Here is a 16,515-nt window from a genome sequence, read left to right as displayed (position 1 = left end):
TATAGTTTTCTTTCAAAAATATATAAATTCCTATTAGAAAGATCTTTAAGAAAACAATAGATATTATAATTATAATTATAATTATAATTAGAGAAGATTGAGTGTTCACATTTTGGTGGGAGTTTGGATGAGAGGAGAGGGAATGGTGGGTGTTTGGTAATAACACGTGTTTGGTGAGTTCCTATTGAGATTGGGTTTCAATTCAACACGTGTCAATTTGTGAGCTGTTGGGGACCATTGGAATTGTTGAACACCACACCACACCACATCAGATCAGATCTGATCCGATCTGATCATATTAGCTATATAAAAAAAAAAAAAAAAAAAAATCTTGACCTTTTTGGGATTGTGACTCCTCTTAAGTGACCCTTTTTAATCTCTTTGAATTGGCTACTATAATGTGTCCACTAGTAACTGATCCACGTATTTGCTTCGTAATTACTACCTCCTGTTTTTTTGTTGTTGATTTTCCAAAATGATAAACCCTTTTAGTTAACTAACCGTCCAAATGAAAGTTGCGTTTTGGTGTTGCTAAAATTGACAAATATTATACAAATACTATTCGTGTTTGTCTTTGTCATTCACAACTTCTAATCATTCGACATTTGGAAAGGAATAAAGAGATTCAATATTATCCAATCGTTTTCTCATCTCTTCATTTCTCTTAGCAAATCTACTACCACATCTTATAGAGGTCAATGAATGAATGAAACAAAACTAACTCGACGACAAATAATATTTCATAGGGTTTATTTGTGTCCAAGTATTATTATTATTATTATTATTATTATTATTATTATTGGATGGGTATTTGAATAGGAAATCGATGGCGATATAATATTTGAGGAGAGTTATGTGACAACAAAGGAATATAAATATTAGATGCCTTTGGTCCAGATGCAATGCTACGTCTCTTTTTGGTCAAACATCCACTTCTAGTTCTATCTTTGCAAACTTCATTTTCAAACTTCTATATTTATTCATATTAATATTGTTTCCAACTTTTTACTCGCTTACTAATTATAATTTATATATATCCCTTCCTACCTAGCTAATCTTGTGATTTTACTCTCTCTATCTATACTCTATATGTATATAGCTTAGTAGTTATTCCTTTTTTTTTTCTTTCTCAATCTTTGACCCGTGCATTATCTACTCATTTTATATTCCGAAAAATGAGGTTTAGTAGTTAGAATCGATCTTTCATCGGATTGGAATTTCCAGGTACAAATATTGGAATCTTTTTTACAGAAAAAGAAGGATTGTTGATAAGGTTATATATATATAATATAATATATATGTATATACCGAAAACGTGTACATTTGGTATAGTTTAGACTTTAGACCAAACCGTGTACTAAATCTTAAGGGTAATATTCCATGGTCGTAGTTAAGAATTAAGACCAAACTATGTCTATGAGAGTGTTAATTTAAGTTTGAAACACTTTGAAAGGGAAATAATTAACGGTAATCGCATTATAGTATAGGAAGAAGAAGAAAAAAAACTATAATATGATTAGAATTAGATGGAAAGCATGACTTTTGAGGCTTACTGTAACTTTCCACTTAGGATAGTTGAAAATACTTTTGTTTTAGATAATGTATAAAAAAAAAATGTCACGGAGCTCATTAGTTACTTAATTTAGGAAGAAAGACAATAGAAATAGAAAAAAGAATAGAAACTACAATAATTGACCTATAGACTATAAATGTACATGTTATTTGTCTTTTTCGGTTTCCTTTTGAAATTCTAGCGTTGATTGTGCTGTGTTGCATAATTTAGATATTTTGGCCTGTGTCTCGTTTCTTCTTTCATAGTTCTAATTTTTTAGCAACTTATTAAAATATGATATAAAAAGCGAATAACAATTGCAATATTCAAAAACTTGGTTAGATACGCATGAACTTATCGTGACTCAGCAAGCTTAGTAATTAATATAATATTTTATCAGGAATACTTCTAAAAAGAGATGTACTAATATTCAACTTAAATAATAAAATAAACACGACATGTGTGTTTAGGAGTTCCAACTTGGAATCTATGCAAAAGACTAAGCTAAAAATAAAATAAATAAAAAATAAGTTAAATTTCTTTTAGGCTTTTACTTACTTTCTTGTTCCTTTTACCCTTAATATAAGAGACACACTGTTGGCTTAAAGCCAAACAACATAATTCTCTAAGTTGAATTTAGCAATACAAAATAATAGCATGGAAATGCAACAATTAATCAACATTTTTTTATAAGAGGAAATTACGGCAAAAGTCCATTAAGTTTTAGGAAACAACTAAAATAAGAGATTTGTAAGTAATTAGGCCACTTTAAACATGTGATTTTGGATCTAGCCTATGTTTGACAATTTTTAGGGATATAGTCAAATGGCTTATGTGACAATAACTAAGGTCTCATTTGCCATTATTTATTAACAAATTCGTCACCTTCTCTCTCCTATTTTTTTCAAATAATTTTTTTTACATCAAAACTTCAAAAATTCGTATCTTTCTCATACGAACTCGAAATTGAGTGATTTCAGATCCTACAAATTCGTGGCGTCGAGATCTTAAAAAATAGATCCATTGTGTTTGATGAAAAATTATGTTTAATGCATCATAGTTACGTTTCCATTTTTTTTTTATAATTTCAAAAATTTCCAGTTATTTCCATATTTAAGGTAGTAACGTGATTTTTCTACATCTATAGTACTAAACATGATTTTTCATCAAACACAATTGATCTATTTTTGAAGATCTCGGCGTCACGAATCCGTAGGATTTGGAATCACTCAATTTCGAGTTCATATGAGATATATATGATTTTTTGAAGTTTTTATGTAAAAAAAGTGTAGGAAAAAAGCAGGAGAGAGAAAATAACGAATTTGTTAATAAATAAGTGTAAATCATAGCTTAATTATTGCCATATAAGTCTGTTGGCTATTTCCCTAAAAATTGTGAAACATAGGCTAAAAACAAATTTCATAGTTTCATTTTGGCTATTCCACTTCAGTGCCCCTAAAATAATCTCTATTCTTTATTTTGAACTGTAGAAGTCTCTAATCTTGACAATTACACATTCCGTTGGTCCCTTATGCTATATGACGTTAAATTGTTAACAGAATCAACATTTAAACGTTTATTTTGTAAAATAAAAAAAAAATCATTAAAACATCTAAAATAATTCAAACATTTAATTTCGTAACAGCTGAGCAAAAAAAAAAAAAAAAAACTCGTCAAAGCGCTCGAGAACCCAAAACAGATCTTTTGCCACCGTTAATGGCATTCGCGGCGGCCATGGAGAACCCCTTGATGTCCTCGATGCTCGGGTAGCTCTTCCTCGCCGCCGCCGCCGACGGATGGCGCTTATCTCTGGCGCTAACGGATTTGCTCCCCTTCGAAATCGACATCAGCTTGGCCCTCAACACTCCTCCCTTCGGCGGCGGAGTCATCTCCATCATCGTCGGCATCGGAGGTCTCCGATTCTCTTTCCTCAGTACAGACGAGAAATCGGGCACAGACTGAGCCACGGCCGAAGAAGAATAATTGGATACTTTCCTTTTTGTCGTCGTCTCCAAATTGGTTTGAAACTTGACCTGCTTCTTCGGCGGCGGAGTCAGAATCTAGCTCATGAGCTCCGGATCTTCACTGAGTTGCGGAGGCAAGAACCTCATTCGGAGCCTGGATTCTCTGAGCTCCGCGTAGGCTCTGTGCCGTGGAGAACCTCATTTGGAGCTTTTTTTTTCATTGTTTGAATTGTTTTAAATGTTTTAATGATTTATTTTACAAAACAAACGTTTAAATGTTGTTCTGTTAACAATTTAACGTCATATAGCATTAGAGACCAACAGAATGTGTAATTGTCAAGATTAGGGACTTCTATTGTTCAAAATAAAGAATAAGGATTATGTTAGCTGTTTCCTAAAATTTAAGGGACTTTTGCCGTCATTTCCTCTTTTTATAATCATCGCCATTTTGATTGTGAATGTGAATGTGTTAGAAGCCGAAATCCAATTTGTAAGATTAATCATTTATCATAATTTAGTTGAAAACCCATTATGTATGATATTCATTTGAACGCCATCCAATTGTAAGCATATATATAGTAATTTAATTAGAAACCCACATTCATCATCATTTGCGATGTAGCTCCCCTAATTTAATATAGTGACTCTAATTAAAAGTTTTCAACACGGCGTAAGCAAATTACATGTAATGGAGGACAAGATTAAACTAGTCGTGCACTTTTGCTTAATTAATTATGTTTGTTTATTTTTCAACAAAGGAAGTTTGTTGTATCATATAATACTGCCGTTGATTAATGAACTTGATTAAATAAATATATAAATGGCAAACACAGAGCCCACCTTAAGAGTTTTTTTTTTTTTTTTTTTTTTTTTTTTTTTTTTTTTTAAATATTAAAATTAACTGAATGCTATTTGAATCGGTTATAAAGTAGTGAATATCGAGGTTAACGGGTTCTTCACCATAACATGTAAGACTAACCGAGGTTAACCAAAACATGTAGCTTCTCACATGTTAGAGATTTTTTCTTCCGTTTATTTGTACTTAAAATAATAGAAAACACTTTGAACTCTTATATTATAACTTTGAAGGGCTATAATATATAGTACTAGTCTAGAGTATTCCATAGAATAATTAAGAGAAGAAAAATGGGGTCACGTTGTTGAATCTGTGGATCACAAGACGACGAAGAAAATTATAAACTCCTTTTGTAGTGTTCCCATTTGTTCAATATATGGTCAGCAAATTTGCAACAAACAAGCCAAAGTGTCCCGTTTTATCACACCAAGCTACTTAGCAAGTTTCCCGTTAAAAAGAAATTAAATAACGGAATAATAAAATTAAAAAAAAGAAAAAGAAAAAAAGGAGGCGGCAAAGTCAAACCTCAAAAAAGTCAACGATAAGTAGTTGGTCATGAGAAGTCAGCTAACGAAGTTTCAAAGCTGAATTGAATGGGATATTTTTGGTGCAAGTGTATCGAAATCCTATCTAATAGCAATTTAAGAGTTGAACTTCTTTGCGGTATTTAAATTAGATTTACACGTGTACATGTATTGTGTGTGTTTCGTAAAAATGAATTGCAGAGAAACCTAACACAAATCACATCTTTGATTTGATTTTTTTTTTTTTAGAGACGCAAGTTGTGACCACCGGCGCTTCCACTTTCGTAACCGTGGCAAAGATGATCTTTTGGAGTTTGTTTCCTTTCTTTTTTTGATGTCTTTTTGCCCACGGTTTCATGGCTCAATTGTGGGCCGGGCTATTTTTTAGCCCATTTCTCTTTCTACGGGCCCAATATTCCTTTTGATTCATGCCCACTAAAGCTTGGCCCAGCTAGATATGCAATTGATTCGAATTAGTAAGCGAGCTATAATAATTACACACCACCTCCAGCGTAAGGATGATAATTTAACCCGTTACCCGCGTTCCGGCCCATTACTTGATTTATTCGGGCAGGGTAATGTTGGAAATTGAGCAAAATTAAATAGATGTTTTAATCAGCTCAATTTAATTTGTTCACTAAAAGACAAAATAGTGTGTTGTTGATTGAGAAAGTGAGTTTATGTGTGGGAAAGAGTCCCACATGGAACAAAATACTAAGGTGAATGAGAAAGTGACGATCTGGACTGGACGAAGTGACGAAGTCATTTCAGCTCGACTGGGCGAGGTCGACTGGACGAAGTGACGAAGTCATTTCTGCTCGACTGAGCGAGGTCGACCTCCAGGTGAGCTCGAATCCTAGGCGAGCTCGACCTCCAGGCGAGATCGACCACCAGGCGAAACGACATGATCCGCGAGCTTCTCGCGGCAATTCTCGCCAACGGTCGCGTCTCCTCATTTAGTAGTTATTTTTAGTTACCGTTCAAACTAACGGTCACGTCGCTTCGAAACGAGCTATCGTTTGGCCAACGGTCGTGTCGTTTGCGACTATAACCGTAGTTCGACCGAAACAGTGCGTCTGTTCGTCGAACCTCTTCGCGAACAGGTACGATTGCTTATATAATTCGACTTCGGATTCAGTAATCTACACAGGTTTTCGAACCAATTTTCTCAATTCCCGAAACACTAATCCAGAAACACAGTTCTTGATTATTTTCGGATTTTCACTCTGTCTTGGTGCAGTCCGAACCAGGCTTGTCGTATCCTGCCGTATTCTTGTACAAAAAAACCTTAAGACACTTTGGGGTACTCGAAATACTATAAGGAAAGCGTTCCTATGCGTGATTCAAGCCTCGAAGTCTTCAATTTCGAAGAATTATCTAACAGGTAATACCCGTTCTTTTTTGTTTAAACGAGTAATACCCGTTACGATTTTCACGGGTCCGGGTACAGATAACGAAATAATCATCACGTACCCGGTTACCCGGGACCCGACCCGTTAACTTTTAAATATTTAAAAAGATAATAAATTTTTATATGTTGCAATGAAGATGATAGCGTTGCAATGAAGATGACCAAATTTACAATGAAGATGATCAATTTGCAATGAAGACTTCTTTTGTATTATTTATTTATTTATTTTGAATTTCAATGTTCTTTATATTTTAGTAGCACTTTGATATTTTTCACTTAAATTTTATTATTTTTAAACTTTATATTGTTGATGGATTTTTATTTTATAAACGGGTAAACGGGTCTACCCGACCCGCTACCATTTTTTAAACCGGGTAAATGGGTAACGAGTCCAATATTTTTAATCCGCTTATCCGGCGGGTATCCCCGTTACCCGACCTGTCTCAAAATCCGGGTAAACGAGTCCGGGTAACGGGTAAAAAATTATAGCGAATACGGGTAACAGAATAGGTGTATCCGATTTTACTTGTACCCGTTATCATCCCTATTCCAGGGTGATTGAATATCGTGGATTCAATCCCCACAAATGCCTTTAAAAAAAAACTTGGGTGATTTTGCGTGGCATGAAATTATCAATATTAATCGCAAGTATCTTCAAATGAAGATAGATGAATTAGTTTTTAAGAATATTGTGTTGACAAATGATAATAGCAATGGCTATATGACCTATCCAATTGAACGAGGGTATTCGATTTCAGAGCTTTAGTTCCATGTTCATCTAGAATTAGAGCAATGATAATGTAGTATGTACCACAAAAAAAAAGTGATAAGATATCAGGCGTCCAGTCCCTTTACCATTCATCTTAAGCTATATGTTTATCGTTCTTTATGACATACTCTAGTTTGTTCATTCACTTTGACCCCTGCATTTTTGTTAGATCATCATTTTGAATATTTTGTCGAGTATTTTCAACTTAGTCTCCCGTTGACTTGTCGAGTATTTGGGCTTATTCATGTCATCGAGGCCCATGAATCATTTGTCCGTAGGTTTTTTCAAAAGGACGTTTGGGTCTCATTGGTTCGTTGACTTGACCTATTGCTGTAATTACAATGTGATAGATAATTTCGCATTCGCTAATAAAACCGGGTAAAAGAAACATATATGGAATGAAACGATTTTAACTTCCCTTGCTCGACGACAAAATATAATTTTTATTCATTTGTCGTTTCAAAATGAAAATGAACGACACGAAAACTCGATGCTTTTTTTTTTTTTTTTTTTTACAATAATATTTAGTTATTTACCAATTCGATTGAGAAGCAGACTTTCTCTTCGCTTCGCTCGGTTTCATTCGTCGTCGTCCTTCCAAAATCAACTCTCTCTCTCTCTCTCTCTCTCACTCCAACAACACAATCGCCATCAATTTTCTCGGCTTCCAAACAGATTCTTCAAGTAAGACCTACTCTATCGCTTTCTTCGCTCGATTGCTGTTGCTTTCGATTCACAGATTCTCTTGAATTTCGCTTTTCGTTTTCTTCTACGGTTTTATAAATGTATGTGTGTATGTATATATACATATACATGTTTATTGTTAGGGTTTGAGATTTTCCGAGTCGAGTTGGAAGATGTTCTTCTCGGGCGATCCATCGAACCGGAAGCGAGTGGATTTGGGAGGTCGAAGCAACAAGGAGAGAGACAGACAGAAGCTTCTGGAGCAGACCAGGCTGGAGCGCGATCGCCGCTTGCTGATCAAGAAACGGAATTCCGCTGCCACTACAATCCAGGTTTTTCTTCAGTTTCACTCCAATGATTTCATTTTTCTATTTTAGGCGTTCTTTTTGTTGCATGGAAATATGAAGTTTGTGTATACCGTGGATGAAATGGTCACGCATTTGGTTAATTCATTTGAAAGGAGACCGGATATAAGTCCGAGCAATGTGATTTTCCTGGCATCATTTTATTAGACGTAGGAGAGCTGTGTAGCAATCGGAAAATCTTAAAAATAATCAAATGTGATTGGTTTATGCTCGTTGAATTGTTTTCCTGTCAGTTCTTTTTGTTCTTTTTTTTTTCGTTGTCGAATTTTGACTGATAACTAGCTACAGAGATGCTTCAGAGGGAGAAAAGTAGTGGCAGCCGAGCGTTCTAGGGTTCGAGAAGAGTTCTACGAGAGATATGGAAGTCATTGCCAGAATGTGGACAGGTAAACTCTATTGGATCCATATTACTTTGGAGCTGTATTGAACTTTCTTTTTTGATGAATATGTATTGATCAGAACTGGTCTGTCTGATAATGTAATCCATTCATTCTCACTGTTCTTTAGGCATTGCTTTGGTCCAGAATCGGATTTTTTGCGGCAGATGCTATTTTTCTTTGACGCTCGAAAGGTTTGCGATGTTTCGACTCTTGTGGAGGCATGCCGATTGCTTATCCAATGTGTTCGAGATAGCGGTACTTTCTGTTCATTTTTTTTTCAAGTGAACTTTTAATTCAACTCATTTTTTGGGCCTAACTTTTTTTTTAGCTGACATGCTACTATATACCAGTCATTTTATGCTGTTGACACAGTCTTTTTTGTTGTTCTTTTAGCTTCCTCTGTTGCTTATTATGACATGGCATATTGTTTGTGAAGCAGGGGATATTTTGGGCATTTTTGCAGGTGTGAGTTACTCATTAAAGTCTGCTTTGGTTGATTACAGAGTAAAGCAGCTGGTATACATTTGCCTCAAGGCTATACATCAAAATAGGTTTGTTCAGTGTAGACCTTGAAACCTATTATTTTGAATCAGACGGCATATTTTACTTGTGTTTGTAGGGACATGATTTACCATCATAAGGGCATATATACCTTTAATGCATATATGATTTTATCGTGGACCGTTATCAAAACCAAATTTTTTGGCTTTGCTGTCTTCTGGGTCTTGAATATGGATGTTTGAGATAGGAACGTGCATAATGTTGCGGACACCTGGTTTTATATTACTGCATCTTTGTGACTTGGTGTATGGTTGGACAGAAGTGAAATGAGGAGTCAACTTTTCGCAACATCCGAAGTGTCTAACACATCTACATCTGTGTTGTTGGAAGCAGTGGCTCTATTACTTGATCCCAAACTTCCATGGACTTGTAAGACTGTTAGTAATCTAATACAGAAGCATGCATTTAGCATGTTTAGAGATATCATCCTGACAGGAAAGGTATGCTTTGGTTGTAGCATTTTTTATTTATGATTTTTTTTTTCTACGCTTTCCTTCTCTCGTGTTTATTCTGATTTTCTATTGGTGTTTGTGCAGGAGAATGTGAACTTCCATAGTTGCACCAACAAATTGTCTTCTCTGGAACATGTCCTGTACCTCATTATTTCTCACTGTGGTTGCAACCCCTGTATCTGCGGCAATATTGACCCGCGATGGAGTTTCACATCTCAGATTCTAACCATCCCTTTCCTGTGGAAGCTATTCCCATGTTTTAAGGAGGTAGTTTTGACGGCCTTACTAAAAAGAAGCTTTGATGGTGGTGGCATGAATTGATGCGCTTTTAGACACTTTTATATCATTATGCTTATGGCTAAACAATTACTAAGTGATAAATCCTGTTTCGTATTCTGAACAGGATTTTGCAACAAGGGGGCTTTACGAATATTACCTTCACCAGATAAAACTATATGTGGAGAGTCACGTGGATGTTCTCCCCAGTGATACTTCCAATGAATTTCCGGGTCATGCCTGCCTGCTTGGAAATGTATTAGAATCTGCAAGAATCGCTTTATCTCAGCCTGGTTGCCCCTTTGCGTTGGTGAGGAATTGATCAAGTTATATCAGTGATGATTTTTTGTTCTTAAAATAAGAATACATTTGTCTCCGTTTTTTTCTTCTTTCAGATTTTTAATTCCTTCCAACAAACATGATCCATTCCTGGAAAGTCTAGTTATAGAAGTAACTTTTAATTTTCGATCTGTCATCCTTCAGTTAGAACTTAATATATCGTGTATGTCTGTGTACTAGAGTCGCTTACTTTCATTTATCTTTGGGTAAGCTTTTTAACTTTGGTGGTTATTTGTAACTGATCTATGTTTATATGACTAGGCTGACGACCTTGCTGTGACTACGACATTCCTGTTGGAGGCACTTCCTTCTATGAAGCCTTCAGTTGGAGAAACTAATGAGAGTACGATCTTTATAATATTCTTATCTGATTATCACAAGAAATTCTATTATTTCGTCATTTCTGTTGATGACTTTAACTTTGGTTCCTGATTTTTGTGTCATCTGTACTTACTTTTCAGAATTTTGTTTGTCTGAGCTCTCAGGTGCAATGGAGATTGACGATGAAATAGCTACTGGTGATCATACTGTAGATATGGTTTTGAATTCTTCGTTGAAGAAGCAGATTTGTGATGCTATAGATGCACAGTTTCTTCGGCTATTGGTACGTTATTTTGAGACAACACAATTTGTTTAGTAGAAAGTTTTCTCGTATCGTAGTTGTGTAATTAAGTTTTTGCATGGTTCGGGATTTTTACAGACAAATGTTTTGTTTGGAGGAATTTCAAGCTCCAAAGGCTTGCCTGATATTCCAGACGACAAAGAGATTGCAGCTATTGGGGCAGCTTGTTCCTTTCTGCACGTCACCTTCAATGCCTTACCACTTGAAAGTGTCATGACTGTACTGGCTTATAGAATAGAACTCGTTCCTGTTCTGTGGAATTTCATGAAGCGGTGCCACAGGAACCAGAAATGGACATATGTGTCTGAAAAGTTCTCATATCTATTATCTGGAGATGCGTCTGGTTGGCTATTGCCTCTGGCAGTTTTCTGTCCCGTGTACAAGTAATTTTACCGTCTTGCCACTCTGCAGCTCATTTTTTTTTTCAAACAGTCCTTCATATGTGAAACTTCAACTCTGTAACCAGTTTTCTCTTTTTTGTTGATCAGGCATATGCTAATGATAGTTGATAATGAGGAGTTCTATGACAAAGAGAAGCCCCTTTCACAGGAGGATATCAGATGCCTGATTATTATACTTAGACAGGTAGTTTTAATGTAATGTGCTACGATTAGCCGTCAGAAAATAAAAAAGATTGTTTGCTGCAAATAGTATCAAATACTTCATAAATATTTTGCATAATATTGGCCTATCTTGTGCATTCGCTATTCTATGCAGGCATTGTGGCAGCTTCTGTGGGTAAATCCTACCTCATTAAACTCTTCAAAATCCGTCTCAAACATTAGTACTCCTAGGGGAAACCCTGTGGAAGTCATTCAACAGAGGGTTAGTGTTGTGACCTCTGAGCTTCTGTCTCAGGTAAATGACACCTCCAAGGGTCTTGTTTTTTTGTAGCATAGGTTTATTATTCGTCATGGTGTCTCGTGTATAATCAGCTGTTACTTAGGTTCTTACAGACTATTTCTTTGAAGGTCAAGGGATTTCACATCAAAATGTTTTTTATTTTATTTTATTTTTTTATTTTTTATTTTTAACTCAGTTGTATCAATCATTGATGCATATTATCTCCACCTGTGCTGTTTTGATTATCAATTCAGTGTCAGTTTATAACTTTATTAACTGTTGATGTAGTTGCAAGATTGGAACAACCGAAGGCAGTTTGCACCTGCAAGTGACTTCCATGCTGATGGTGTCAATGAGTTCTTTATTTCACAGGTAATGAATTGCATTTGACATTTTAGGTTCAGAAAAACAACGGCATCTGTATTTGATGATCTCTAATGTCTCTCTTTTCCTAATACAGGCTGTAATAGAAAATACCCGAGCAAATGACATATTGAAGCAAGCCCCCTTTCTTGTACCGTTTACGAGTAGAGTTAAAATATTCACGGTACGTTGAAATTTCCTATCCTACGAGCTTAAGATTCAAAGTTTGAACATGGATAATTTCTTGAAGTTTTTTTTGTGGGTCGGTCACAATTTTCTCATCACTACTCGATTATATTCCTGACAAAATTGTTCTTTTTTCAGTCACAACTGGCAGCTGTTAGGCAAAAAAACAGCTCTCACGCTGTCTATACTAGAAACCGTTTCAGAATACGACGAGATCACATTCTTGAAGATGCGTACAGCCAGATGAGTGTTTTATCTGAGGATGATCTTCGTGGTCCTGTAATTTTCTTCTTAGTCATTCATAGACCTTTAACTTTCATTTGCTTTAATGTCCTGACTTAATATTTCTTCCTTCCTTTCCTTTTTCTGGGCAAAATTATCTTACGCCTGTCTGTTTGCGGCAGATCCGTGTTTCATTTGTAAATGAGTTTGGAGCCGAGGAGGCTGGCATTGACGGTGGAGGAATTTTCAAAGATTTCATGGAGAACATTACTCGAGCAGCCTTTGATATACAATACGGGCTATTTAAGGTTGGTTTTGCGGACTTTAAGGGGCTAAATTAATTTAGCGATGGGATCCTATTTAAAACTGAGATATGTCACGGCCTTCTTGAAGCTACATATAGTTTTTCTTATGCTTAAGAACAAAATCAATGCAAATGATTACCTGTAGAGAAAAAGGGGAAATAAATATTTTATGATGCGGATTTAATTTATGAAGGATGGGAAAGTAGTAGCTTTGGGAGGGCTTATAACTTCCTACGTTGGTTTTTCTGATAAATAACTCCTGATGTGGTTGCTGTCAGGAAACCGCCGATCACCTGCTTTACCCTAATCCTGGGTCGGGAATGATACACGAACAACATCTCCAATTTTTCCATTTTCTCGGGGTACTTCTTGCGAAGGTAGCACATCATCTATGAACTTTTTTCTTTCCATCTTTTTGTTTTGTGCCAAATGTCGTAACTTGGGTCTCAGATGCTGAAAACATTTTCTTGATGTTCATGTCAATTTTCCTTCGTAGACATTGGTTGTAATTTCTCTGTCAGAGTAATTTTAAACAGTAGGCGAATAATGTTGGCCTCTTAAGTAATTTGGTAATGGAATAATTTAGGATATCCACGAGAGGGATTAGCTCAATGGTTAGCACCCTAGCTATATCTATGTGGTTGTGTGTTTTGAGTCACAAAAAGGGGTTTCTGTTTCTAAAAAAATGTCTATGGTGGGTGACTTGGACACACCAAGTGTTTTCTTCTTTCATATTCAGCAACCTTTGGTGGTGAGCTTCATGTTGTTATTTCTTTGCAGGCTATGTTTGAAGGGATTCTTGTTGATATACCATTTGCAACATTCTTCTTAAGCAAATTAAAACAGAAGTAAGTATCCAAGACGATAATTCTATTCTCTACGCTTAATGTTTGCTTGCTTTCAGATTTCAGACTTTGCCTAGTCGTGTTTCTCTCAGTTGTTGTAATATTTTATCATACAATAAACTTTTTTTTTTTTTTTTTAAAGAAACAACGGGACTTTATTAATACTTTAAAACGGCATAGCCGAGTACCAATACAAGGAGTTCAAAACTGGGAAACATAAACCCGAAAAGAACGAAAATTACAGAGCACTGGGCCAATCCCTTGCCAAATCGGTCAAAGAAAAAGACTTAAACTCAGAGCAGGAAGAAAAAAGCCACAAAGCAATACAATGATTCAGAATTTATCATACAATAAACTTAAAGTATTGAAATCCTAAAGTTTGCTGCTTTTGTTATCTGTCCTACAGGTACAACTACTTAAATGACTTGCCTTCTTTGGACCCGGAACTCTATCGTCACCTTATATTCTTGAAGGTAATTTATATCTTTTTCATGATTTTCTTGATCATTCTTTCATCAATATATATTGTAAAACACATTAGTCTGAGAAATATGATTCTTGAAGGATGGTTGCAGTTTGAACAGTCTTTTTTTGGCTCAGAGGTCGTCTTGATTAGAGCAACGATTTTCTTATTTCTTAAAGTTGACAATTTTCCTTCCAATGTACCGCCACAGCATTTCAAGGGGGACCTCTCAGAATTAGAACTGTACTTTGTCATCTTAAACAACGAATACGGAGAACAGACAGAAGAGGAGTTGCTTCAGGGGGGCAAAAACATGCGTGTCACTAATGAGAATGTTATTACATACATTCACCTTGTTGCCAATCACCGATTGAATTTTCAGGTATATATATATATATGTGCATATTGGATAATTTCTCTATAAATGAAATAAATATTCTAATAATAATAATCCACACATACAGATACGTCAGCAAAGCTCTCATTTTCTGAGGGGGTTTCAGCAGCTTGTACAGAAAGACTGGATTGATATGTTTAACGAGCACGAGCTTCAGGTACCCAATCGTGCTTTGTTTTATCACAGCCTCGCTCTAATAACACTCTTTATGTCTCAAACTTACACAGTTTTATTGAACAGCTCTTGATATCGGGTTCGCTTGCCAGCTTTGATCTTGACGACTTACGATCAAATACCAACTACGCCGGTGGCTATCACAGTGTATGGTGCTTTCTGTTATAATAACTGATATACTCTCATTACGTTTAGGATCATCTCACAGTTTGTGGTCCATTGCAGGAGCACCATGTGATATTGGAGTTCTGGGATCTGTTGAAAAGCCTTTCGTTGGAGTATCAACAGAAGTTTCTCAAGTTTGTCACGGGTTGCTCCAGAGGACCGTTGCTCGGATTCAAGTACCTCGAACCGACCTTTTGCATACAAAGGTAAGCTTTGAGATCTCACATTACACACACACACACACACACACATGTATATATGTATGGATATTGATAAAGAGAGAAATTTTAGGGCTGGTGGTAGTGCTTCTGACGAAGCTGTTGACCGATTACCGACCGCAGCTACTTGTATGAATCTTCTAAAGCTTCCACCTTATAGAAGGTAAACATACTATCATACTCTATCATCAATATCATCATCATCATCATCACTTTGTATGTGCAGCAAAGAGCAAATGGAAGGTAAACTGCTATATGCCATAAACGCGGATGCTGGTTTTGATCTGAGCTGAAGTACATACAGACACGAAACGAAGAAGCGATCCACTGTTTTCCGGCCAGGCCAGGCTTTGTTGTCTCTTCATCAACAAGGAAAAACCAGATGAAGATACGTGTCTTCTTCAAAAGAGCCTCGCAATTTAATATGTTTTATACGCTTGAGGTTCTTCTGCTAGGGGGGACCAATTTGTTTTGCATGACGTGTATTACCAAAAGAAAAAAAAAAAAAAGGTTGAAAGTTTTGTAAATGATGACGTGAATACGTACAGAGGAAAATGATTTAAGGGATGTGGATAGTAGTATTAGATGATGTGTACGCCGGAACAAAAAAATGAATATTGGCAGTGGAGCCTGTATTATATATAGATCCCAAAATTAGTACACATTTGTGGAGACAACGACGTCTTCATTAATATATTAACGATTCTTAACACTAACTTGTTTGTTACTACTGTACTTTTAAATGTGAAAAATTGTCGAATTGAAATCAATCAAAGAGCAAAAAGAATTATAAAAGCATAACAGGCAGCTATTGTTCCCAAGTCTTAAGCTCAAACGTGTTGACTCACTGACTCGCCGGACCTGATCGATCCAGATGGACTTGCAAACTTGGTGGGCCTAATCGGGTGCAACGCCGCTAAAGGAGACTCCGCGGATAGCTTTCATACCTTGACAACTTTGCCCTCCATTCATGAAATTCTAATATTTGACACCATCAAACTTGGATATTTTTTTACTCTTGACTCTAATAATTCAAAATAGATTCGACACTTGCACACCTACATAAACTCTTATTAATTTGACTTTCAACACAATTCGATCGTTTTCTTAAAAAAAAAAAAAAAAACCACAACTTGATCATTTCTAACCGGTTTTCAAATTGGTTCGGTTCTGCAATATAATTTTTTTTTTTCAGCTTTTATATAATGTTGATTGAAAATTTCAGGTGATTAATTTTCTAAAGTTGACACGACTATTTGTCAAGTTTATCATTTAGAGAAGAAGAAAAAAAAATCATAAATAGCTTGCTCTCATAGCTGCTATTAAAAAATATTAGTTATAGATTTCAGCTTCTCTCACTCTTTGAATTGGTTTAAGCTTTTAAACTGAAACACCTTTGATGATTCTGAAGTATACTTGATGGCCAATCTCGAGATGACAAAATTGTTGAGCCTCGTTTTCTCTATCATTTACTGTTTTGAAACCTTTTTTTTATGGAGATGGAGAGCAAACCATATTTTTTTTATCACCTGACAAAGAAATTACCAATAAACGACATGTATTCCCAACAAAAGGTGGG

The 16,515-nt window shown here is 35.7% G+C and overlaps 2 protein-coding genes across 3 annotated transcripts; one reads left to right on the top strand and one right to left on the bottom strand.

Annotated features, from left to right (window-relative positions):
* Positions 1–3,225: 3,225 nt before the first annotated feature.
* Positions 3,226–3,718, bottom strand: LOC149392637 (uncharacterized). The gene is made up of 2 exons (XM_089617014.1): positions 3,659–3,718; positions 3,226–3,612 (listed from the first exon to the last, which is right to left on the bottom strand). Exons 1-2 carry the CDS (start codon positions 3,716–3,718, stop codon positions 3,226–3,228), a joined length of 447 nt encoding a protein of 148 aa, XP_089473140.1.
* Positions 3,719–7,628: 3,910 nt separating this feature from the next.
* Positions 7,629–15,652, top strand: UPL6 (ubiquitin protein ligase 6). Of its 2 annotated transcripts, none has more exons than XM_089616896.1 (26): positions 7,629–7,760; positions 7,904–8,092; positions 8,414–8,511; positions 8,633–8,760; positions 8,945–9,056; positions 9,329–9,506; positions 9,603–9,785; positions 9,922–10,104; positions 10,395–10,476; positions 10,619–10,737; positions 10,834–11,138; positions 11,244–11,340; positions 11,473–11,613; positions 11,887–11,970; positions 12,059–12,145; positions 12,286–12,426; positions 12,552–12,677; positions 12,953–13,051; positions 13,455–13,522; positions 13,926–13,992; positions 14,194–14,364; positions 14,447–14,536; positions 14,620–14,700; positions 14,779–14,924; positions 15,010–15,099; positions 15,163–15,652. In XM_089616896.1, exons 2-26 carry the CDS (start codon positions 7,934–7,936, stop codon positions 15,227–15,229), a joined length of 3,102 nt encoding a protein of 1,033 aa, XP_089473022.1. In that variant the 5' UTR covers positions 7,629–7,760; positions 7,904–7,933; the 3' UTR covers positions 15,230–15,652. The 2 variants fall into 2 exon arrangements, with proteins under 2 accessions (XP_089473022.1, XP_089473020.1); XM_089616894.1 differs by having other exon boundaries at positions 9,326–9,506.
* Positions 15,653–16,515: the final 863 nt, after the last annotated feature.

This window comes from Urtica dioica, chromosome 6, assembly GCF_054948205.1.
Source record: "Urtica dioica subsp. dioica isolate 48M chromosome 6, U.dioica_male_clone48M_v1_H2, whole genome shotgun sequence".
Lineage (NCBI taxonomy): Eukaryota > Viridiplantae > Streptophyta > Magnoliopsida > Rosales > Urticaceae > Urtica > Urtica dioica.
The sequence above is the reverse complement of the archived record's forward strand: the minus strand, read 5'-3'. Positions and strand labels throughout refer to the sequence as shown.